The following is a 25,730-nucleotide window of genomic DNA, read 5'->3' as shown; positions in this document are numbered from 1 at the left end:
CGAGGTTTCCAACCCCCCTCCCCCCCCACTCCGCCCCTCCTCGCTCCACGTCAGAGGGAACCGGGCGGAGCGGCCAACATGGCGGAACGCAGGCGACACAAGAAGCGGATCCAGGTAGTAAAGGCGAGCCCCGGGGTAGGGGGGCTTCAGGGCGCTCGGGAGTAGAAGAAGCGAGGGAAGCCCCCGGAAAGGCGAGCGAAACCGAGGGCAAGACGGGGTCGGGGTTCCTCCGCGAGGCCTCCGGGCGCGGGCTGCGTCGTTGTGAGGGGCCTGAGGGGGGGCGGTGTTGGCGACGGCAAAGACCGAGGCGGAGGTGGTGGGGCAGCGGCGGAAGGTAAGAGGCGCCGCGCTCGAAATCGGCGGCGGAGGCGCGTCCGCCTGCCTAGGATTCCTGTGACTGCTCCGGCCCAGGCCTCCTCGCGAGCTCAGACACCGACCTCCCCGGGCTCCTCCCCTCCCTTTTTTCTACCTCATCCTCTCGCCTTAGTTATCCCGAAATTAAGGCCATGGTAATTAGGGTGGGAGGAGGCGGAGGGCTGACCTAAAGCATTCGGTTCTTTGTGCGCAAATGGGAGGAACGTAGGTGAGGGAGTAACCTAGGTTTGGTCAGCTGCCCCGGGGGCCCGGGCGACGGTCTGGCAATCCAGATGTTCAGTTGCGTATATCCTCCTTTCTCAGTGTTAGGAACAGGCCAGTTGAAGCTTTCCGGCTTTCTTCCAGGCGACACGGTGTAAATAAACACAGCGTCGTTGGTACTGCGACGACCTGGTCGCGCCCAGAAACCTCTCACATGCCAGTGTGCCGGCCCCATAACCTACATAACATGCCTCCCTCATTCCACATGCCTGTCATCTGTGCCCATCTTCCCTGCCGTTTTCCCCCTGTTGTTCTAGCTTTTTGCCAAGAGGATTAAACACATGGAACGTCTTAGACTCAGGATGATTTCTGTTAGTCGTTGCCTCCTAAGCTTATCTGCCTGGAAACCTTCCGACGGCATCATAAATGGATAAAATGTTGTGAGTTGTTACGATGCCAATCACAAATTGTGACACTCATCGTTGACTTTCTGTTTCTTGGTATTTCATTGCCTAGAATGACTTTTTTCTGTGTAATGTTTTATTCCTCCATTAAAAAAAAAAAATGTATCACCTAATTGGACTACACCAGAGGTGATTTGAGCCATGCACGTTAAAATTCTCCTGAAGACTAGGAAGCGCTAGGGGGGGGGGAAAGATGCCAGCGGTCAGTAAATTTGGAATTGTGGGATTGGGCAGAAGTAAGAAAGTCTTCCGAGCGGAGCGCAGAAGAGAATCAGAAAGAGACAAGTTCCCCCTGGTTCCAACAGGTCATCAAAGCAGGGTTTAAGGGGATTATGGAAGAAGTTTCTAATGACCCTATTCCCAGTGGCAGGATTTGGTGTTATCATACTTGCATTAGAGTTTGTATTGAAGTTGCCAGTCAAATGTGTACTCACCGTACGTAAACTCACACATAGAGTGCATTTTATGCCCTTTAACACACGTATTTGCCCAATTTCAGCTTTAACGTTGTGAAGGTGAACCTTACTCACTTTTGAACAGCGGCTTTTTTTTCCCGTCTCGATCCTGTCTTAAAGAGTAAGGTAGATGGAGAAGCTGTATGGTGGTGGTTGTGTCAGGGACCTAAAGCTTGAGCCAGAGTGTTCTGTTTGCACCCTCGTTTCACTGGTTACTGGTTGTGTAACTTTGGGCAAGTTACTTAACTTTTCACCTCGACTTACAAATTGTAAGAAAGGATACGTACCTCAAAAAAAGGAGAGGTTGTAGGGTTGTTGCGAAAATAGGTGATTCAGTGATTTGCTGTTAAAGATTATAGACGTTATTAGGAGTGTTTGCCATGTAACTCCTTCCTTTCCCCTTCTCCAAAAGGATGAAAGGTTTGGGTTGGCTGTTTTGGTTTCTCTGTTTTGGTTTCTCTGTTTTGAAGCACTCTGACGTACTGAAGAAAGATTAACAGCTATCCATTCAGTGAATAAACCATCACCTTGTGAATTCCGTAAAGTATAGCTATTTATCCACTACTGTGAATTTGGGGATTAGATATATATGTGAGGATCCGATTGTTAAACATCAGTTTGGCATATTCCTTAATGAAAGCATATTAACATTTATTATTCCCATCCTGGAGGTTTACACATAGCTGTACTAGAATGTTGTAGAGATCTTGGGAGTGCTATTTGGAGTACTGCTGTGCAGTGTTAACAAACTAATACAAGTGTACAATGTCTTACAGTGTCCTTGGGTCCCCCCCCCACACCCCCCAAATCAGAAACTGTAATATTGGCCTCACTTTGGACAAAAAGATCAAGTGTAATGTCAAAGTTCAGAGTTTAAGTTACAGACAAGATTCTTTTATAAGACTTCTGGGCAAAAAAGTCTGTAATATCAACTGAGTTTCCTGTTTGTTACTTGATGTTTCATATTTAGAAAAGATTCTTATGTTTAATAAATTCAAGTGACCTTGAATTGTAATTTTACATTGGAGGAAATGATTGGTATAATATCAGAGTTTGGAAAAGTAGCTAATTCATTTGCTTTTTCTAGTGTTACATAATTTCAGATTCTGATATCCCATCAAAGTTGGAAAGAAGGGGACTATTTTGTCACACTTTCTTCTTGGATTCACTTTACTGATCACTGAAAACTGGAAGTGAGCTACATGTTTATTAATGTTAGGAGATTTTAATGATTGAGATTCTCAAATGAGAGTGATCTCAATCCAGATTAATGAACCATTTGAAAATAAATAATTTTAAGATTTAAGAAATGAATTATGCAAGTTTTAAAAAATATACAGTATGTGCATATTGGTTAGCAAAGTGCTTACTGGTTTGGAATCCGGGTATCATGAAAGTTTAGAGTTGAGAAGCATTTTCAGATAGTAGAATTTGTTTGGAATCCTTCTGCACAAATGCCGTTCTTATGGGAAAAGCAAGATGGTAAAGCCCTATAACCTGGTACCCCCTACCATTATCCCATACTCATTGTCCTTAAACTATTTTTGGGACCTACATCTAAAAGTATTACTAGTATAAAACTTACTGATCTAATATATCACCATCATTTTATGGATAAACTAAGGTTCAGTGAGGTTATGTGACTTGACCCAGAGTCAGTCATCAAGGTAGTAAAACCAGATTTAGACCAAGTCTTCTAGTTCCCAGTTGAGTGTTCTTTATACCTCCCCAGTGGTTTAAAAAAAAAAAAAAATTCGGAAATACTTTAACCCTGAAGTCCTTATATTAAATAATATAACAAAGATTTAACATGACTTGTCCCTGCTATAGAGAGAAACCTCCCATTTAGTATTCTGTTTATGTGTATTCGGTTGAGTTTGGGGACATTTAAATGGCTTACTAATTCTTAGAACTTTGGTAATCTGCATCTCAGTTAATTTTATTGTACCCATCTGTCTTCCTAGCAGTAAAACCCTGACATCTCATGGGCCTGTATGCTTAATTTCAGAAAAGGGAAGGAAAGAGAAAGTTTGTGACTATATAAATCTGACTCTCTGAGACCTTCTGAAGAAAATAAGACAGAACCCATGAAGCCAGTCCTGAGTCCGAAAACTCACCCAGAGGCTTACTGGAGGGCTTGCAATAGGAGTCAAACACAGAAGGGCACTGTCATGGTCAAGATACAGAGACTCTTGTGAAGCTTTATTAGTAACATGCTGTGTGACTTTAAGCAAATAATTTACCTAAGTCCCCCTCCAGCTTTCAGGTTTTACTCTGTTAATCTATTTGCATTTCGCAAATATTTTACACTGCTTGCATGAAGGTACGAATTTATAATTTGTTAACTAACCTTTTTCTTTTTTCCTTACTTCACTTGACAGATCAACCAAACTTATTTCTTCTGAATGTAGCAGTTAAAAAAATTCTGTAACAGGGGCGCCTGGGTGGCTCAGTCAGTTAAGCGTCCGACTTCAGCTCAGGTCACGATCTCGCGGTCCGTGAGTTCGAGCCCCATGTCGGGCTCTGGGCTGATGGCTCGGAGCCTGCTTCCGATTCTGTTTCCCTCTCTCTCTGCCCCTCCCCCTTTCATGCTGTGTCTCTCTCTGTCTCTAAATAAATGTTAAAAAAAATTTTTTTGTTTTTTAAATTTATTTATTTTTGAGAGAGGGACAGCACGAGCAGGGGAGGGGCAAAGAGAGGGGGGCGGGAGAGAGAGAATCCTAAGCAGGCTCCATGCTGTTAGTGCAGAGACCAACACAGGGCTCAAACCCACAAAACTATGAGATCATGACCTGAGCTGAAACCAAGAGTTAGATGCTTAACTGACTGAGCCACCCAGGCACTCCAAAGACTGGCTTACTGACTCTTGATCTAATGTTTTTTCTCAAAAAAATTCTTGTAACTACTGGCTAAAATAAAATATAGCTAAAAATGATAACCCCTATTTCATTACAGTATTTGCATGTTGATCTATTCTAAAGTAAAAATAGTATTTAAGTAATTTAAAAAGAGTGTTCTAACCAACTTATATAATTTTGGGTTGTGAGTTGCAGCAGCCAGCATCTTAGTATTTGGGTGCGAAGATGGCAGTCTAGCCTCAAAAACCTTATTGGCTCTTTGCTTTCTAAGACATTTGAGCTCATTCATTGAGCTATAAAGTTCTCTTCATTTAAGGGTTGATGAGCTGGCTTTCTCTCTCTCTCTCTCTCTCTCTCTCTCAAGACTTTTTAAATGTTTTTTTATTTATTTTGAGAGAGAGAGGGAGAGAGAGAGACTCCCAAGCAGGCTCCATGCTGTCAGTGGGGAGCTCAATCCCACAAACCGTGAGATCATGACCTGAGCCGAAACCAAGAATCAGACACTTAACTGACTGAGCCACCCGGGCACCCCTGGCTTCTCTTTATTACTGGTTGATGCTATTCCCAAAAGGCCTTCACCTTTTTGTTAGAAGGTTTCTAGAAAATTTATGAAAATATTCTGAAGATTTGTTCACATCAAAAGAGAACAAAGAGGGGAAGTATTATAGTCTAATGCGTAAACAGGAAGAGAGTAAGACTGTTTTATACTCTTTAGGCTTTAGCAGGGCAGCAGTGAGAGTGAAGACTCCATGGCAGGATCTCTCTAACCAGCTTCCCATGGTCATGTTCTCTTGGTAGTCTTCTTTCTGGCTTCTTCAGGCTTCAAAGCCAGAATCTTTCTATCTGGCTTCAAAGCCCCAGCAGATGGAACAAATTCTATACTTTTCTCTTAAAGGCATTCTACAATATGATAACTTATATGTGGTATAATGAACATTTCATAATATTTCACAAAACAAATTGGAAACCTATTAAGATTTGAACTTGAAGAGGGAGCAAGGAAGGTTATCAGTTGTGTTACACCAATATCTTGATAGAATTCACTACATTTCTAGGGAATTACTTCAAGGGAAGCTATTGATACTTTTTAATAAAAAAGCAACTGGACAAGTAACTGTATCTACTTGGGAAAGATTATCCAAGTCCATATTTTCTGGGTCTCTTCTGTTCATTGTTGCTTAGTAGTATCTTTAATTTACCAAGGAGGGAAAAGGAATAAAAGTAGATTACTTGAGTCTGTCTTGATGTTGTTAGAAGAGTTTGGTGAACTTTGAAGTTAGTTGTTAAAGTGAGGTTGTATAATAATAGAATAAATAGACTTTTCCATTTCTTGTGTATCCTCATATCAGATTTTACATGTGATGCCTCTGTCAACAATCAGTAGATGAGTACATTTATACCTGTGTTTAGTAAGTGGTTTGATTGGGTGCTAGTATGAGTATAGACTTGTCACGCCTAAAGTTGATGTGCTTGAGAAATATGTATGATATGATTTTGGAAAATAACAATTGCTATTTTGTATAACAAAAGATAGGTATCATGCTTTACAAATTTTGGTATTAACTGAAGCACCTAAAGGTATTCTAGGGTATACGCTCAGTAAGTATGTATTTGAACAATTTATGTTTATCTAGACTTATTTCCCATGGTTTTTTTTAATCAAGCATATAGAGTAATAACTTATCAGTTAATTACATAAAACTTTACATTGACAACAGATGTATCAAATGAGAAAAAAATTGAGCATAGGTGGGTGTGATAATCCAATAGAATTGGTTTCCATAAGCCAATTAGTAGTAGCTCATTATTTTCAACTATTTGTAATATTACTTTTTGGAATACACAAATATATAGGATATTATTTACCAATAGATGAGCCTCTTAGAAATGCATTGTATTATTCAACCAGAATTTAATACTGTCATTTAACATATGATACTAACATGTTAATATATGTTAGTGTGATTTCAAAAATTGAAATATAGGGGTGCCTGGGTGGCTTAGTTGGTTAAGCGTCCAACTCTTGATTTTAGCTCAAGTCATGATCTCACAGTTCATGAGATGGAGCCCAGTGTAGGGCTTTGCATTGATAGCACCAAACCTGCTTGGAATTATCTCTCTCCCTCTCTCTCTGACCTTTCCCTGCTTGTGCACGATCTCAAAATAAATATTAAACACACACACAAATTGAAATGTAGATCTTTTCACCTTTTAGTGTGTCAGAAAGTATACTTTGTGGTTCAAATCATTATGAACCTTGTGGTTTTAGTGAACTGGGAGTGTTAACTTTTGTGAATTAATTTTTGTTAATAGTGTTAATTTTGAAATGCAATGTTTTCAAGATTCTACTTTTGTATGATACATATTTTTCTATATAAAACTAAAGGTTTTTATTCACGCAAATATTTGGCTTTTACTGTAGTCTTCATTTGGATTGAATAGTTTGAACTTTTAATTTTTATTGCCACACATAACCCACAGATGGGGTACTAGTAAAGTATAAGAATCATACACTGTTAATTGGGCAACTGGGAGAAGAGGATTTGGAAAATGCAGAGTAAGAAATATGAGAAGTAGCTGCCAGGTGATTTAACAACCAAAGTACAGGCTTTCGCTTCATCCAACAAGTTACTCCTTTTCGGGATAAAATTGAAGCTGGTACTTTGGTTTGTTCATTGTTCCTCATTTTCATCAAACATAACTGAATTCAGACTTAACTGAAATTTGTGGGAAAACTGACATAAAGACTGATAACTTGGATTATTTTTTCTATTTTGTGTTATTAGAATGTCTTACCTAAAACATAACTATCTTTAGCATTAATTGTTTTCAGCATCTAGATTCTTGGCAGATAGTTCTTTACGAATATTTGGCACTTCATTTAAGAAACAGACCTTCCCGAAATTACTCACATTTAGATTATACATTGCTGAGAATATTGCTTGAGTGCTCTCTGTATCATGCTTACATATGTAATTAAAGACAGTACTTTTGTTTTTGTAGCTTATAGCACTACAACAACTTCTAAAAGTGTATCAGATGTAAACAAATGTAGATTGCCTTCATTTTCTTCAGTATATAGGTGGGGAGAATACGTACACAGGAGTAATGGAAAGGGAAGAGAATACACCTCTTTAGTATCTGAAATAGTATTCTTATGGCTCCCACACTGGGACAGATCTCTCTGGTTAATTTGGGAATTCCTCCTGTAGTTTGTTGTCCATTGTTCAGGGTACATAGCTTTGTTAAATTTAACATTTACTTATGGCACCTGTTTCTACTTACTTTGACATTTGGGCATGCACTACTGGCAACCTCTTAATCTTTTAAATTACTGCTTTGTGGCTTATAAAAAAAGACCGGGCAAGAGTGAGGTGAACTAGTACAAAGTAGTTACCATACTGGAAAAACAACTCAAAAGAAATGCCTTAGCTGAGGTGAAGAGGCAGGTTTTGGCCCTATCAACAAGTATTTGAAAAACATGTAATTTTTTAAATCTCTGTTCTGTCTTTTGTGTATATTATCAGGTCTCCTCCAGAGAAGACTTGAAAGAAAGGCTTATACTCCACTTTAAAAGATTTGTAGAACACATATGTAAATTCAACACATGAATTTGTGAAGTAAATGATTACACTAAATATTCTTATTTTGCAGGAAGTTGGTGAACCATCTAAAGAAGAGAAGGCTGTAGCCAAGTATCTTCGATTCAACTGTCCAACAAAGTCCACCAATATGATGGGGCACCGAGTTGATTATTTTATTGGTAGGATTATATCAGTAAAATTCTATTAGTGTACATATTTTATGAAGATACCTAAATTTGAGATATGTAGACATTTTAAAAGTGCTTTCCAAGTATTATCCAAAGATGCAGCTGGGTGATGGACATATGGCAGTTGATTATCCTGTTCTTGCCTTTTTTGATTGCAAATGTCAATAGTAAAAAGACAAAAGAAAGTGCTTTGTAATAACACTAGTTGCAATTTTTTTTTAATGGGATTTATTTTCAGTGATAATACTACATTTTGTTCAGATAGTAAAAGTACTTGAAAATAATCTTTTTGTAAAACTCTGGAATAGAATTCAATGGGAAACAAGTTTGATGGAACCAATGTAGGAGCTTTGGTTCTTCACATAATCCAAAGGACCTCATTATAAGCTAATGTCATCTATAATATGGCCCTGTAGCTTATAAATAGTGGTTGAAAAAAAATAATATGAAAGTAAAATAAATGCTAGTCTCATCAGACCTACTATATTTAGTTTCTTCTTGTGATAGCAGTAGATTGTTCACAGAGCTTATTTCTCAGTGGGTCACGGTAAACTTGATAACAGAATTTCTATTACTGTCAGGGGAAGATTTTTGGTTTGTTTATTCTACATTTAATTGTGATTATGTGATAAGAATGATACTTATATTAATTTTAAATGTTTTTGTCTAGAACATTTCCACATAATATATCTGGTCTTAGTTCATATTTTTGAATGTCAGTTATTTCCCAACATTACTTTAAAAAGACCCTTATTGCTGTGTTTCACAAATTTAAGTTTTGAGGAATTGTTTATCTATCATGATCATGTCCGAATTAATTTCCTTTGAATTTGGTTTTATTTTCTGATGCCAGAATATCTTATAAATTATTACTTAGACATAAATTCCCATGTATACATAATTTAAAATGGTAAATTTTTTCTTTAGCTTCAAAAGCAGTGGATTGCCTTTTGGATTCAAAGTGGGCAAAGGCCAAGAAAGGAGAGGAAGCTTTATTTACAACAAGGGAGTCTGTGGTTGACTACTGCAACAGGTAGTGTTTATTTCTTAGTGATGGATAACATAAGTAGTGATTTCAAAATACTTGCCATAGTCCTAAAGCTCCTTCCCCATTTTTATCATTATATGTAGTGATACTAGAACGTAGCTCAAACAGAGCTTTTTCATGCAACCTGTATTTTTTTCAGTACCTTTGGAAATGCATTTATTTGGTATTAGACTATGATATTTTCATAATTTTAATTTGTATTATACTACAATTATACATTTGCCAGGCTGACCGAGCTGAAAGGTCAGCAATACAAATCCTATACCAGTGTTAAAAGTAACCAAAAAAAAGTCTTTCTTTTCTACGCAAATGGCTAGGGAGTCTTTCCCAAAACTTTGGCAGGGATTCCTAATAGACCTGTTATATCTGGGTTGTTTGTTTTTGTGCCTGTATGGGGTTAGTCAGTCAGGTACCCTTCCTTATTTTGTTGGTGATTGCTAATGTATTCCTTGTAAAATCAAGGCAACCACAGCATCTGCCTTTTCTTGATTCCATGGTGAAGCATAGATAGTTCAATAACATATCCATGTTTTTCATAATAGGTACTTCTCCTTTGGGAAAAACTTCTGATGGTGAGTGGTATACAAAAACCACTTTCCTCTGAAAATAAATATATTGATTTTTCTTTCAGTTTTTTCTCTTGGTTTACTTACTGAAATAATTAGGCATATTTATTAAGATGTTAATAAACCAAATTTTGTCTTTATCACTGAAGTTTATAATTGGTAGGAATCTTATATTTTAGATTATTTTATGTTTGGTAGGGAGATACACATAATATTTGCTAATATGTTGTTTAATGGCATTTAAAGTATCAGCCACATGACACCCCTCTAAAAACCACTGTTTCCCAACCTGGTTTTAAAACTGAAGTTAGGGGCGCCTGCGTGGCTCAGTCAGTTGAGTATCTGATTCTTGATTTCAGCTCAGGTCATGATCCCAGGGTCATGGGATTGAGCCCCACATTGGGCTCCACACTGAGTATCAGCCTCTCTACCTCTGCTCCTTTCCCCAGCTCACTGACTCTCTCTCTCTCTCTCTCTCTCTCTAAAACAAAACGAAATAACAAAAAAATAAAACTGTGATGTTAAAGAACTATCAAATATTTCCTAAAATTCTTAGTTGCCAAAAAGTAGAGTCACTGTTGGACCTTTCAAAAACAACGAAAATTTCACTGTTGGGGCAGGAATGAGCTAACAGTGATGTACCTGGTATTTTTCTTTACAGCCATTTCTGTAGAGCTCCAAAGTGCAAATTTCTCTGCCTGCCTCAAAAATAGATTTTTGTTTTACATATGGTGTGAAAATTAAGATATTATACATGAAAAAACAGAGAAGCTAGGTAATTTACTCAAAAGTAGTAGAGCCAGAATTCTAAATCCAACACTCTAGCTCCATAGTCCATGCTCCTAACCACCATGATATACTACCTCCTCCAACAAAATGATGATGCATTTAATGAAGCAAATTAAGGTGAAGGGTTCATCTGTCAATACTATTTGAATATTATATCTGTGAGCCCAGAGAGAGCAGCAAGTATTAATCCACATCTCTTGTCCTTTTAGGAGCCTTGATCCCTTGTCAAATGAAGAGCCTTAAAGACCTAGAGATATACTCACTTTTCGTTGTAGATGTTATTCCCATTCATGCCAGGTTGTTTGTGTCCTTTCTACATGGAAATAGAGAAGCATAACTACCTAAATGTTTCAGAGCCACTTCTGATAAGCCATGGCCAGCCCTCGTGGGTTCCATCCTGACTACAAATACAACCACAGAGATATTTGTCTGGCCTCATTTTATGAAGTTGATCAGTAGAATTGAGGGAGTCTGAAGAAAAACAAAACAGGAAGATGTAGGATGATACACAGAGCAGCCTTTTCTAATGTGCTCTGTGCCTCATAATGGCCTGCTTTGAGTATGAATCTAACTCTACATGTGACTTCGCATCTCCAACCCACTACTCCAGTAATGTCTTTCTCACTCTCATTCATATACCACACTCATTCTTTTCTGGTCTTTCATTGATCATCACCTGCCATTTTCCCCAAATGGTTTTTTGTCAATCCTGCCTGCCTCTCAATATAAATATCCCTCCAGTTCTATCTCTGCCATGTGCTATTCCACAGGTCCTCCAGCCCACATTAATCTTTGTACCTAACGTTCTATAGCATTTATAAAGTTAGTTCATACATTATACCCCTTAGCTATTTTAGAATTGTTGCATATGAATCAGTTTTTAAAATTTCCTGCCAGCCATATCTGAAGGCAGTTATAGGACTATTTTCTGCTTTAGTGTAACTCCATAGCAATTAGCACAGTGTGGGCATTTAATAAAACGTTACCATTGCTACATGGGTGAAAGTCTTAAACATGTCTGGCTTCAATAAATGTTTGTTAAACCTGAAAAAAAAAGTAAGAGGTGAGGAAAAAATACAATTTAATGACTTTGCATAAGCTGCTTTTAACAATCCATTTGTGTATTCAGCAGTTATAAAATATCTGTTGTATTCCAGGCCCCAAGAATACAAAGATGACTGTGACTTGGTCCCCACCTCCAAAGTACATATTCTAGCCTTTTAGAGAAGACTCATGACTAATTACAATGCATTGTGTTCTGTAAGGAGGACAGGGATGAGAAAACGTCAAGAGTGGCTTCACAGAGAAAAGGTTTAATCAAAATTTGAAACATAAATAGGTGATTACCCAGCAAACAATGGGAGAAAGGACAGTCAATCCTGGCAAAGGGAGCAGAACATACTGGAAGAAGGAAGTAGTTCTGTGGAAATGTAAGAGAGCTTTGTGTGAGTGATTTGTACTATATGATATGTTAAATAAATGAAGGCACTGGTTTTGTTACAATAGTAAATGTCATCTCACTTTTCCAGTCATAGAGTGAGTTGAAGTAGGCATTCTCTAAAGACCTGTCAAGGAATATGTCAATAATTTTACTTACTAGTGAATAGATTGATGCTATAATGTAATAATATGAAACCAAAGTATGTGTATGTATATTCTGTAACTATTAAATGAAATTCAAGGTTTTGCTATAGCAAAGTTTGCTTGCTTTGAGTACATATATTCCAGACACCATGCTATAAACAATTTTACACGTGATTGTGAGATAGAAATTTTACTAAAATTAAATAATGTACCCAAACCCACATAGTTAAGTGGTAGAGGTGGTATTTGAGCTCATGTACCTGAATATGACTTGTTCGACACCAGTTTTATTGTTTAATAGTCTGCATTTGACCCTTGAACAACCTGAGGGTTAAGGGGTGTCAACCCCACACAGTCAAAAATCCGTGTTTTTAACTCCCCTCCAAACTTAACTACTAACAGCTTTCGTTGACTGGTAGTCTTACCGAGAACATAAACAGTTGATTAACACGTATGTTGTATATGTGTCATATGCTGTATTATAAAGTAAACTAAAGAAAAGAAAATGTTATTAAGGAAATCATAGGGAAGAGAAAATACACTTACAGGGCATACTGTATTTATTAAAAAATAATCCATGTATAAATGGACCTGCGTAGTTCAAACCTGTGTTGTTCAAGGATCAACTGCACATGGGTGGCAGATACTAATGGTACAGTCTGTGGGACATTTCAGACAGTTGCAGAGTTTTATGCTATGTAGATCTGAACAAGTAGAAGGCCAAATGAGAAGACCTAGAAATTAGTTTTGTGGAAATGTTCATGGAGTGGACCCCAGTTGGGCAGCAGAATAAAGGCCAGCCAGGCAGTTCAAAACAGAGGCCTCAGAGGGCACAACATAATGACCAGAAATAAGTGGTCACTGGACAGGAAGAAAGCACTTAGTTAAGAAGTGGTATGATGTGCTGGAGCAAGCATTAGTGGAGGTAATGGAGGCAGAAAGGTGGGCAGTCAACGGGCACAGATGGTGGATTTGAGACTTAGTTTGTATGTTGTGTTTGGTAGTTGTACATTATCAAGGAAGGAATGAAGAAGCAAATCAGGAACTCTGAAACTGGAACATAAGATTTGAAAGGATGGCTTTTAGGTAACAAAAGTAAGGGCAACTCAGTTTCTTGAGTAGGATTGTGAGGCTAGAAAAGAACTACTACTTAGATTGACTTAATTTAGGGTCTTCTAAGCTCATCAGATGAAGAAATGAATAAAGCAAAGATATCTTAAGTAGTTTATACTAGTAAAGGGAGCAAACAGACATAAATTATATATTAAGTTAGAAGATGAATGCAATGGCTAGGATAACAGGAAACAGGAGAGAGGATGGGGGATGGGTTTATAATTTTAAACAGGATAGGGCTAGTTGAGAAGGTAACATTTGAAGGAAGTGAGGGAGTGAACCAAAAGGACATTCTTGTTTGAGGGAAGAGCATTCCAGGCAAAGAAAGGCATACAGAGCAAAAGCCCTCAGGTAGGAATGTTTAAAAAAAATAATTACTGAGTAAAGAACAATGCACTGAGAGAAATTAGTGAAACAAGGAATACTTGGTGTTTTGCCAGTATATTGTACAATTTTCAGTTTGTTACTGCTGTGGTTGTTTTCAGAGTCCAGGAATATCACCTTAGCATATTTAGTTATTCATTACTTAATTGAAGATATTTCATAATAGTGGCAGGCTGAATCGTGAGAGAAAAAAATAACATCAAGGAAGACTGCTGCAAACACGATTTAGATCATTCAAATCATGGGCACATTTTTAATCTGCTAACATTTCTTAAACTGTTTTATTTATTTTCCCCTTCTATCTGCTCTTGAATTTGAAATTTAACATTAAATAAAGAAGCATCTTGATTTACTCTTAATTCAGAGAAAAGTTTCATAAGGATAATTCCAAACTTGTAATCTGTTATATCTAAATTATATGGTTGAAAAATAAAAATTAGGTGAAAACCTTATGTAATCAAATTGACACTACATGTTTTGATTAGAGGTGGGTTGACTATTTTTCCATGGATTTACTAGTTGTAATTTCTTTCATGAGTTGCCGGTGTATATTTGCTCATTTTAGGGGGGTGGGGGCAGAGGGGTTAGTGTTTTTTCTTTTCAGTCTATATCTATATAATTGATAAGGAGTGTAATTTCATGCCATTTTTCCCATAGGCTTTTAAAGAAGCAGTTTTTTCACCGGGCACTAAAAGTAATGAAAATGAAGTATGATAAAGACATAAAAAAAGAAAAAGAGAAAGGAAAAGCCGAAAGTGGAAAAGAAGAAGATAAAAAGAGCAGGAAAGAAAATCTAAAGGATGAAAAGACAAAAAAGGAAAAAGAAAAAAAAAAAGATGGTGAAAAGGAAGAATCCAAAAAGGTGATTTTAGCTAAATTTAAGTAAAAATAAAAATTATTATTTGCACATGATCACTGGCATATGAGCATTTTTGAAATGCTGTGCAGCAACCACTTAAGATAAATATATTAGGGTTCTTACGAATACCATGGTTGAGAATTTTTATTTCTGTGTCTCAAATAGCGAAACTTTTTTTGACTATGAATGAATGTCTTATTGTTTTTGCTTCTTGTGTTTTTTTTTTTTTTTTCGTTCTGCTTAACTTGTGTTTTAATAGGAAGAAACTCCAGGAACTCCTAAAAAGAAGGAAACTAAGAAAAAATTCAAACTTGAGCCACATGATGATCAAGTTTTTCTGGATGGAAATGAGGTGAGCATATCTACCTTATAAATAGAAATCCAGTTTTCCATAGGAGTTTTTAGAGTTATCTGTGATGACTTTACTAAGAAAAAGAAGTAATTTTGGTAAATCTAACCACATAGGCACTACTTTTTAAAAAAATCAATAATTTCTCTGAATTAGAGTTACAAAAAATGTATAGAATATTAGCCAGAATTAGGTTCAGCTGTCTGTGAGTAATAGGAAACCTGAAATAACAGTGGCTGAAAACAGAATAGATGCTTGTTTCTCATCAGTTAAACCTGAAATTTAGTAGTACAGCTATGGCAGCTCTATGGTGCAGCTGTGTGGGGCAATTAGTAAAGGTTACCTTATGGTCCAAAATGACAGCTAGCCTTATATCTGCATCCAAAGGAAGAAAGGAGAATGAGGAACACGCCTCCTCTTTAAGGACATCTTCCAGGAGGCTAGCAGTTGCATTTCTGCCTGGATTACCATGGCCAGAACCTGGTCACATGGTCATGCCTACCTGCAGTAAAGTGTTAGAAATGTGCTTTTCGTACTGGTGGTCATTTGCCTAGCTAAAATGCAGGATTTCCTTACTATCAAAGAAAAAAGAGTAGAATGGTTAATGGAGGGCACCAATAGTTTTCTGTCTTTTATATTCAGACTATACACTGACTATACACTACTTTAGAGGCCTAAGATTTTCAATGTTACTTAGTGCTTTACTCAAGGAAATTGTATTTATTTCTTTTGTAATGGAAGATTTGTGTGATGGTAGCCTTCCATGAAGACTACTTAATTTAGTCATTTAACCAATACAAAAACATTAGTTATATACTGGCCATTGAATTCTTGTGAATTTCAAGGCATATTTCTTTTTGTTGTATCTAATACAAAAGTAGTATGTATATATATATATATATATATATATATATATATATATATATATATATATATATATATATATAAATAAAGTAGTGGTTCCTGGAGCTATGAGTTTGAAATTCTGGGAAAGCTTTTCAGAAAATATGTGCTCTTGGCTCATTCTAGACATACTTGCATGAGAATCTGTAGTATGGAATATAAGGGCGGCACGTGTGTGTAATTTGTCTGACATGTCCCAGGACAATTCTGATGTGAACCCTTGGTTAAGAACTACTGGAAGAGAAGATCACAGTTCTGCCCTAATGTGAAAGTTCAAACACCTTCAGTTAAACATCAAACATTAGCTATATGCAAGGACATTATAGGTGCTTGGAAAAGCATGATAAATAAGATAAATTCTCTTCTTGGAAGTGCTTGTAGTCTAGCAAAGATACAAGCTTTTAAACATATTACTGTATCATAGGTTGGTGACTGTTAGGATAAGAGAACATCAGTTAAGAATAGTAAATTTAAGGGGCACCTGGGTGGCTCAATCGGTTAAGCGTCCAACTTTGGCTCAGGTCACGATCTCGCGGTCCGTGAGTTCGAGCCCCACGTCGGGCTCTGTGCTGACAGCTCAGAGCCTGGAGCCCGTTTCGGATTCTGTGTCTCCCTCTCTCTCTGACCCTCCCCCGTTCATGCTCTGTCTCTCTCTGTCTCAAAAATAAGTAAACGTTAAAAAAAAATTTTTTTTTAAATAAAAAAAGAATAGTAAATTTAAGACAGGATAAGGAGGGTCTGGAGACCTTGAACACTTGAACTAAGTTTTGAAGGATGATTGGCGGATTACCAGGTACACTGAAGGAATGTACAGATCTATTAGGTGAAGGACACAGCCTGAGCAAAAGCAGGAGTGCTTGCATTCCTGAAAATACTATATTTTGTTCTATAGAAGGCAACATGCTTTCAAATTTTAAAAGTGGGAGGGGCGCCTGGGTGGCGCAGTCGGTTAAGCGTCCGACTTCAGCCAGGTCACGATCTCGCGGTCCGTGAGTTCGAGCCCCACGTCAGGCTCTGGGCTGATGGCTCAGAGCCTGGAGCCTGTTTCCGATTCTGTGTCTCCCTCTCTCTCTCTGCCCCTCCCCCGTTCATGCTCTGTCTCTCTCTGTCCCAAAAATAAATAAACGTTGAAAAAAAAAACAAATTTTAAAAGTGGGAAATGTCTTTAAAAACTGGATTTTTAGAACGCTAACTGGCAGGTGTGATGTCTATGGGTCTGATTTCTAGGGGAAATGTGCAGTTAAAAAAGAAGAATGGTGGGCGCCTGGATGGCTCAGTTGACTAAGCATTCGACTTCGGCTCAGGTCATGATCTAGTGGTTCATAAGTTCAAGCCCTACCTTGGGCTCTGTGCTGACAGCTCAGAGCCTGGAGCCTGCTTCAGATTCTGTGTGGCTTGGGTCATGTGATCTTGCAGTCATGAGAACGAGCTCCTCGCTTTATGTGGAGCCTGCTTGTGATTCTCTTTCTTCCTCTGCCCCTCTCCCCTGCTCACGTGTATGCTCTCTCTCTCTCTCTCTCTAAAATTAAAAAAAAAAAAATTAATTTTTTAAAAAAGAGAAATGGAACCCCCAGTGTTAGAAATAGAATGAAATAAAGACAATAGAGTTCTGGTCAAAATAGAATCAGGAAATGGAAGAGTAATGATATTTATAGAAACTAAGAGATAAAAGTAGGAATTTTAGATGGTGATTGGAGCAGAGTTCTGATTGTTCTGAATGAAGTAAACTTCTCTTGTGTAAAGCAAATCAAGCTTTAAAGCAGTGGTTCTCAGCTTATGGGCTACAGACTCTCCACAAGGGAGGAGGCAATGAAATTATTGCAGTTAGTCATGGAATCTTTATGTTCACTAAGCATGGATCTTCATTAATGATTCTTTGTGTTTCCTCAGTGAGAGGGAATAAGGTAGGGTTGATTGCTGCTGGATCTGTAATAGGGCCTGGCTGAATCTATCTTAACTGTGCTCTTAGCCCAGACTGCTTCTCCTTATACCAGTGTGCACCATTACATTAGGAACAAAAAGTTACACAGTTGCTGCTCTTTGGGTGAAAATAAGCAATGGTTTGCACACATGAACAAATTGTTAAATGCATGCAAGTACATGGAAATTTACTTAAGTGCCTTAAGGAATTTATAGTTTAAAACATTTTTTTTTCTAACTGAATAAATACTCAAAGAAACACTATTCCTGAAAGAAGGGTCTTTGGAATTTGTTTTCTTAGAAACTTAGTTCTTATATGTGAAGAAGTTGGAAGTGACTGTTATAGATGATACAGAATTAAGCTTAACTTTCTAATGTAACCTTAAGCACTGGGGTTTCTTGATCCTTCTAGGTATTTGTGTGGATATATGACCCGGTTCACTTTAAAACATTTGTCATGGGATTAATTCTTGGTAAGTACAATCTCTAAAATTTAGAAAGGAAAATAAAAATGCAAAAGCCATAGAGAAAAATATTTAACATAAAATAGTTATTTTTTTAAAAGAAGTGTACTTGAAATAAGGTCAGAAGATTAATGACAAGCTGAGAAAAATATTTACAAGACATTAAAGCAAAAATGAGATTAACAACCTGGTAGAAAAATGGTAAAGGTGGTCCACGGGTAAAGAAATACAGTGATCAATAATCAGCAATAAGGTAACTTAGCCTTGAAGGGGTTATATAACTTGCCTAGAGTTACTTAGCTTATAAATGATAGAGGTAGAATTTGAATCCTGATCTTTCTTGCTTTCTGAAGACCTAGAACCAGACTTCTGATTTCTTCTGATTATTCCATGTGGTCCCATTGTACTTAGAAAAAAAACTGGAGATGCTTGTATCCAGTTTCCCTATCTGCCGAAAAACCATCAGAATACCTGCTGAGCTTTTCAGTCTGTAGGTGCCAGAGCTTCACCCCAGACTCAGAATCTTCAGAGTGGAATCATTTTTTGGTTTAGTGTTGTTCAGAGGTTGTTTCTTTTGGCTCCTCTAGTTAGTAGACAGATACAGACAATAAGACATTGCTTGAAAGCAGCAGCAGTTGATCATTTAAAGAGCTGACAATGTCACATTTTTAAACAACACTTTTTTCTAACTATATGTAATTTATACTAGAAAAATTCTAGCCTCCAAGAGTAATAGTTAAAATGTTAGGTTGAGCTATGTGAAATGGCTGATAAAATTTACCATTTTCTATCTATAAAAATGGCAATTTTATATGTCTTAATATGTTTATATTTCAGTTTAGGAATATGGATGGAATATTTAGGAGTATTTAGGAATATTCTGTTTAGGAATATGATGACTGTTATTGTAACCAAGCCATTTAAGTGTTAATCTAAAAGTTCTCTATGTAACTTTGTCATTTCTTGTTCTAGTAATTGCAGTGATAGCAGCCACCCTCTTCCCGCTTTGGCCAGCAGAAATGAGAGTAGGTGTTTATTACCTCAGTGTGGGGGCAGGCTGCTTTGTAGCCAGCATTCTTCTTCTTGCTGTTGGTAAGTAGCATTAGTAAATTTGACCTCAGTAAGGAATATACCAAGCAATTTGGGCTATAATCTGGAGCTTCAAGTAAAGCTTAATTGCAACACTAATGTAGGCAAATCAAGGAGTATATGGACCTGCTTTTTGGGTCATATCCCAAAACTGACTCAGGCTTGAGAGAATATGTACCTGATTAGATTTGGTCTGTTGTGAAGAAAGTATTTAATGTGTCTTCACTGCATGTAGATATGGCTTAAAGTTTAGCTATCACAGAGACTAATATTTTTACGATGGTTGATGATTTATGAGACATAATCCTTTTAGTAAGACATTTTTGTATTTTGACTTAAGGCAAATGAAACTTGTATTAAATACTTAAATTGTATAAGCTTAATAAATATATATTCAATTCAGTAAATGCCATTTTGGGGAAAAATTTTGCACCTGTGTACCAAAATAAATTCTAGATGCATTAACGTGTTATAAATGGTTTTTAAAAATCAAACAAGGAGACATAAGTAATGTTTTTTTTACACACCTGGATGAATGGGGTCTTTATAGCTAAAGACAAAACAATATAAAAATAATCTACTTCAAATGAGGAAATTGAAAACAAATGATTAACAAATAGCTGAAAAATTCTTATCACTAGTAGTCAAACAGTAAAATTAAGATAATGGAATAGTTTCTTGCCTGTTTAATTAGGAAGTTTTTTTTGTTTGTTTGTTTGTTTTTTTGGAATGGAGATACTCAGGGCTCCTGGATGGGTCAGTTAAATGTCCAACTCTTGATTTCGGCTCAGGTCACGATCTCACGGTTCTGGAGATCAAGCCCTGCGTCAGGCTCCATACTGACAGCACGGATCCTGCTTGGGATTCTTCCTCTCCTCTCTGAAAATAAATAGATAAACTTAAAAAAAAAAAGAAAAGAAATGGAATCACTCAGTGCCAGGGAAGATCTGACTGAAAGGAAATTATTTTAATGTTGTTCTTTATACTTGTCTGTATTTTTTTACAATGAGTGTATTACTTACGATGGGGAAAAAAAACATTATTTTACTTAAAATCCTAGTCTTTGAAGATATTTCCATAAAGGGTAGGCAGATTTAATTTAACTTTTTTACTTTGAGAAAGAAGTGGAAGTTTTTCTCAGCTTATCTAAAGCTGTGTATTGATATTTAAACTTACATACAGTATATTATTCCTTGATCCACCTAGATTTTATATTGGTATATGGTACTAAGTTCTGATTATTTTCCCTAACTGACAAATCCACCTTTCCACCAAGGCATAAGAGAGTACTTCCTATACAAAATTTAAAAAATCACATTATTGACCTAATATCTGTTGTTAGAGGACATACTTTGACCAAGATTATCTGAACTGAGCAAATGTTATTCTGAGGTCCTGTGATACATAATAGATTGCTGTGTTATAAAGCATTACTCCTATAGTCCTAGCAATTTGCCTCTGCGTGACCCTTCACCCTGGACATCAGGGTGTCCTGAGTTAGTGCCACTAACTGCACCCTGTAGCTTATGTAGTATTTTCATTCAGTTTATCATGTTTATGGGCTTCTCTTTTTTCTCTGTGATCTCTGACTGTGTGAAGCTTTCTTCACCCACCTTTCATATTTTCCCTCTTCTAGCTTAGTCACCTTCAGAAAATACCCTGATGGTTCTGCATGTAACACAGTGCATTTGTGGACCAAGAAATTATATCTAAGATTGTGAAGCAGCTAACTAGTGATAGTATACTACCTGCATCAAGAATGAGAAGCTATATTAGGGCACCTGGGTGGCTCAGTTGGTTAAGCGTCAGACTTCAGCTCAGGTCATGATTTTGCGGTTTGTGGGTTCGGGCCCCACGTCAGGCTCTTTGCTAACAGCTCGGAGCCTGGAGCCTGCTTCAGATTCTGTGTCCCCCCCCACCTCTCTCTGCCCCTCCCCCACTCACGTCCTGTCTCTCAATGATAAATAAATGTTTTTAAAAAATTAGAAAAAAAAAGAATGAGAAGCTATAAACTTAAATTAGTACCTTCTGGCTCTCAAATCCCTGAAAATTTAGAAGCTCTTTCTTTTTGCTCTTTAAAATATCATTTTTTCAGTAGTGTTTTCTATCATCTTTCATTTTAAATATCCTATGGATTTAAGTATGCATTATAGATTAAATCTTGTAAATTAAAGCAGAAAACAAACCCAACATTTTGTTACTTCTCTTAGGCACTAGAGTTCCAAATATACTTTCAAATAGTTTTGATCTGTAGCTGAGTTATAAACTGGATATTTATTTTATATTATCCTATGAAGTATTATATATTAGTCAAAATTCTATTTGGTGCTACTCTGAATATGTATAAGACCTTTGGCAGTTTTCTAAATGGGTCCCGTTTAGTATAAGGATGGTATGACAGTACATATCACAATGGTTTTCCCATGATTCTTTCACTTTTGCCCCTGGTAATCTAATGGCCCATAGAGGAAGAACTGTAAAACCTGTTAGGATTCTGCTATGCCCAGTTTATATATGTGGAGAATTTAAGTTTCATTTGTGCCATTTCCATATTGCTTTTCATTGGATTTGAGCCAAAATTTCATATTATGGACCACTGGTCTTACAGCCCTACAAAGTCTGTAATAGTATCATAATTTTATTTGGAGAAAAAATGTGCAGCCTCCTTAAAAGACATTTTTTTTTATCAGTGGAATTTATTAATAAATCATAATTGCAAACATATTTGCCATTTCTGTTTGTACCACAAAAGACATTAATGTGTACAGTCTTTCAGAATATTTATGTTCTTTGTGAAAATAGAAATTACTGCTTCATAAAAGTCAAGGCAGCTATAACTATTTCCTTTTATTTACTCAAAGCAGAATAATGGAGGAGGCACAAATGGCTGAGCTTTTTGCAGACCTGATATGTAACAAAACAAAACAGGAAAATCACATAGCTCTGTATAACTGGTAGATGAAGAGAAAACTGTATGAAATACTAGGGTTTGTGTTTGTGATAACTTACTGCCCTAAACTTTAAAATTCTCAAATTCTTCCATTATCTAACCACAGTTTTGAGTTTGAGTTTTGAGAGTAACCTCAAGTGCTATTTGTTTAAGCAATCTTTGCTTTGTTTCCTAATATTAGGAGAGGAATCATCCTTAAATAAGCAGAAGTGACATAGTTAATTAACAAAATTGTAGCTAGAAAAATGTCCTTTTATTGTTCAGAAGTGTGTAATTTTACTTAGAAGACTCACCATTTAGGCAGAGTATGCACATGCCTTGGATCCATGATATATTTAGGGCCCTTTGGAAATGTATTTTTATTTCTTTTAAAATCAGCACTAGTAATATATGCACATGTATATAACAACCTATGCAGGATTAGTTTATATGTATACTACTGTGGTCATAAAGAGTATAATTTTTAATATTTTTCTACAGAGTAATTGCCTCACAAAGGCAAAAGTGCCTACTAGGAAAGTCAGGGTGCAGCCTTGCTTTTTCCCTTTTAAAGGCTTCTTAAGATATCCTTCATCCCTTACTACTCTGTTCCCTTTTTCTTACATCAGAGTCTCATGCATACTGAAAGATCTAACTGATGGCTGTGCTTATTGATATACGATGTAGTCAGGTGTGCCCTCAGGATTGGAGCAGAATGTTCTGTGCCTGGAATACTGTGGTTGCTGCTAGATTAGTTAGGATTTCATTGTTTGTATACAAGGTACATGTAATGTGCAAATAATAAACTCTGAATGTTTCTTCAGTGTTTTATTAATATTCCTTGCTATCCGAGTCAATGCTTGAATTATTCAATTAGAGCCGTTTTTCTCCTATAGCTCGTTGCATTCTATTTCTCATCATCTGGCTCATAACTGGAGGAAGGCACCACTTTTGGTTCTTGCCAAATCTGACTGCTGACGTGGGCTTCATTGACTCCTTCAGGCCTCTGTACACACATGAATATAAAGGACCAAAAGCAGACTTAAAGAAAGATGAGAAATCTGAAACCAAAAAGCAGCAGAAGTCCGACAGTGAGGAAAAGTCAGACAGTGAGAAAAAGGAAGATGAAGAGGGAAAAGTAGGACCAGGGAATCCTGGAACAGAAGGCTCGGGTGGAGAACGGCATTCGGACACAGACAGTGACAGGAGGGAAGATGACCGATCCCAGCACAGTAGTGGAAATGGGAATGATTTTGAAATGATCACAAAAGAGGAACTGGAGCAGCAAACAGATGGGGATTGTGAAGAAGAGGAAGAAGAAGACAATGATGGAGAAACAACTAAATCTTCCCATGAAAAATCATAATCTGACTAATTTGGGACTAAAGTGCAAGAGGTTGGATTTTCTATGTTGGCTGATCGTCCTAATGTACACATGACATTTGTAGCATTCTTTAAATCCATTTGCTGAAATGTATTTGACATCCAAGCAATTATATTCAGTCCTTCATTTCATAGAATACTATTATTGGTACAGTCTAAAGCCATTTATAAGTTGTATCTATTTGATAATTTTACAATAAGTAGGTCTTACTTGTTTTGATAGTTATCAAAGATGCATTTTCCACAATGATATTTAGATTAATGGCATTTTTGATAGTTGTATGGCTTTTTACTGTTAGATTAATCAAAATAACCAAAAGGGATAAAAGAGAAACACCAACATTTCAGATTATGCATAGTTATGTAGCCATTTCACAGTTTCTTTAAAATGAAATGCTTAAACTCCTTGTTCTTGATAGTTAAGCTTTGATTGATTACAAAAGTATACCAGGGAATTTCTGGGATTCTGAGTTAGCAGGGTTCAAAAGCATTTTGTGGAAACAAGCCAACTAGTAATGGTGCAGTAACACTTTTAGTTTAGCTACAAATTCTCCTTTTCCAACTTAGGAAATCCAAACTGATTTGTACATCTGACTCAGAGAAAGATAGTCATCTCCAACAGAGAAAGCAAACAGCACTGGTTGGAAGGTGATGGCTCTTCCCATTTCCTTGTCGTAAAGTAAAATGTATTCTGTACATAATTTACAAATAAACATTTTATTTTAATTGTTACTTATTATTTAGACATTTTTCTCAACACTTAAATTTGTAAAATTAAGACCATGTAAGGGTATGTTTTTAGAGAAATGGAAGTTTCAATAACCCACAGAACATCTGTGCTCTTTCTACAGCAGCTTCAGTTTTGTGCCAACATTCCATGTATTTGAATATGAGTTAAAAAGATCCTTAATAAATAAGAGCAGACTTAAAGTAGCTGTTTGTATGCCTTAATGTTCATTTTGATTTATCTTAAATCGATACATTCAGAAAGGAGGTACTGTATTACCAGACCAGGAGGCACCTCTATGAAAGATAATTTACTGTTCTAAAATAATCCATTTAAAATAAAGAACATAAAAGAAAACATAAGAGAACCATTGGACTCTTAAGTGCTTTGAACTAGTTTTGCAGTTTGATTTTATGCCTTGCATTACCTTAGTTACAAATCTTTCAGAAAAATCTGGTGTTTACCTATGAGCATATCATTCCTTGGATTTAGACACTTCTAAAATGATGATGAATATTAAATTATTTTCCTTCAGTCACAGAGCATTTTGCTTTGTAGTTCAAATAGGTGTTGTGGGTAGGTTTTTTTTTCTTTAGGCTGTTTCCCATCTAGTGTTTGACTAAAGATGTTAAATTTTTCTAATTGTGAAAAAAGGCATTTTCTGCATACTGACACATTTTATTAAACATGGCTTGACTGCTTCTTTATAGTATTCCTTGTAAGTGGACAGAAATACAGCTGTTGATGTTAATGCAACTCTGTCAAGGCTACAGTCATTTTAGTAAGTTTTCTCCCGGCAAATGTTCATTGATTTAAGTGCCTGGGTGTTTTCCCCTCACATTTTCAGAACGCTGCTACTGCTTATTTTCACAGGAAGGATATGCATAATTACAGCTTCGAGCTTCTTAATCACCAGTAACACTAATCCCTATTTTGGGGTATGATAATGGTACCAAAAGTGTTTTTCAGAAATAAAAAATGACCTAACTTTTACTACTGTGTTAAGACCCAGGCACTCAATATTTATCCTAAAGCTCTTTATAATATATGTAGTATGTCTAGTCTCAAAGACATTTGGAGCATGACAAGAAAGTCAGCTTCTTATTGATGTTTGTGGATTCTTACAGAATGTTAGTACAAATTTTTATAAATACCTGGTGGTCCCTGGGGGAAATAACATCCTTAACGATAGAAAGTGGGTTAGAAATTTCAGGTCAGTGTCTCTACTATTTGAGGTTGTATACCTAAAGCAACTAAAAATCAAAAGGCTGCCACTATTCTATGTCTCAAAAGCATCGCTGGCTGTCTTGTTGGCTAACATTAAATATTCTTATGCCAGAGCATGGAGGAATTGTCCACATTAGTCAATGGAATGGTGATTTCTTTTTTACAAGGAACTTCCAAGTTTGCTATGCTACTGTAAGTAGAAGCATGAAGCTTTTGGATAATGTATGATTTATTGTGGAGTAGGTGTAAATTGGCCTAAGGACTGAATTAA

The 25,730-nt window shown here is 36.6% G+C and overlaps 1 protein-coding gene across 1 annotated transcript; it reads left to right on the top strand.

Moving 5' to 3' along the window:
- SEC62 (SEC62 homolog, preprotein translocation factor) lies at positions 1–24,438 on the top strand. Its single transcript, XM_045503016.1, has 8 exons — positions 1–114; positions 8,008–8,116; positions 9,053–9,158; positions 14,267–14,471; positions 14,728–14,820; positions 18,053–18,113; positions 19,077–19,196; positions 23,019–24,438. Exons 1-8 carry the CDS (start codon positions 79–81, stop codon positions 23,486–23,488), a joined length of 1,200 nt encoding a protein of 399 aa, XP_045358972.1. The 5' UTR covers positions 1–78; the 3' UTR covers positions 23,489–24,438.
- Positions 24,439–25,730: the final 1,292 nt, after the last annotated feature.

Source organism: Leopardus geoffroyi, chromosome C2 (assembly GCF_018350155.1).
Source record: "Leopardus geoffroyi isolate Oge1 chromosome C2, O.geoffroyi_Oge1_pat1.0, whole genome shotgun sequence".
Taxonomy (NCBI): domain Eukaryota; kingdom Metazoa; phylum Chordata; class Mammalia; order Carnivora; family Felidae; genus Leopardus; species Leopardus geoffroyi.
Note: the sequence above shows the minus strand (reverse complement) of the source record. Positions and strands in the feature narration are given on the sequence as shown.

What these genes read in the sequence shown, in the direction of transcription:
- SEC62 (XM_045503016.1), top strand. Translation starts at nt 79, where the DNA reads ATGGCGGAACGCAGGCGACACAAGAAGCGGATCCAG. An exon ending in CCGAGTTGATTATTTTATTG is followed by an intron (nt 8,117 to 9,052) that starts GTAGGATTATAT and finishes TTTTTTCTTTAG; the next exon opens with CTTCAAAAGCAGTGGATTGC. An exon ending in TGTCATGGGATTAATTCTTG is followed by an intron (nt 18,114 to 19,076) that starts GTAAGTACAATC and finishes TTCTTGTTCTAG; the next exon opens with TAATTGCAGTGATAGCAGCC.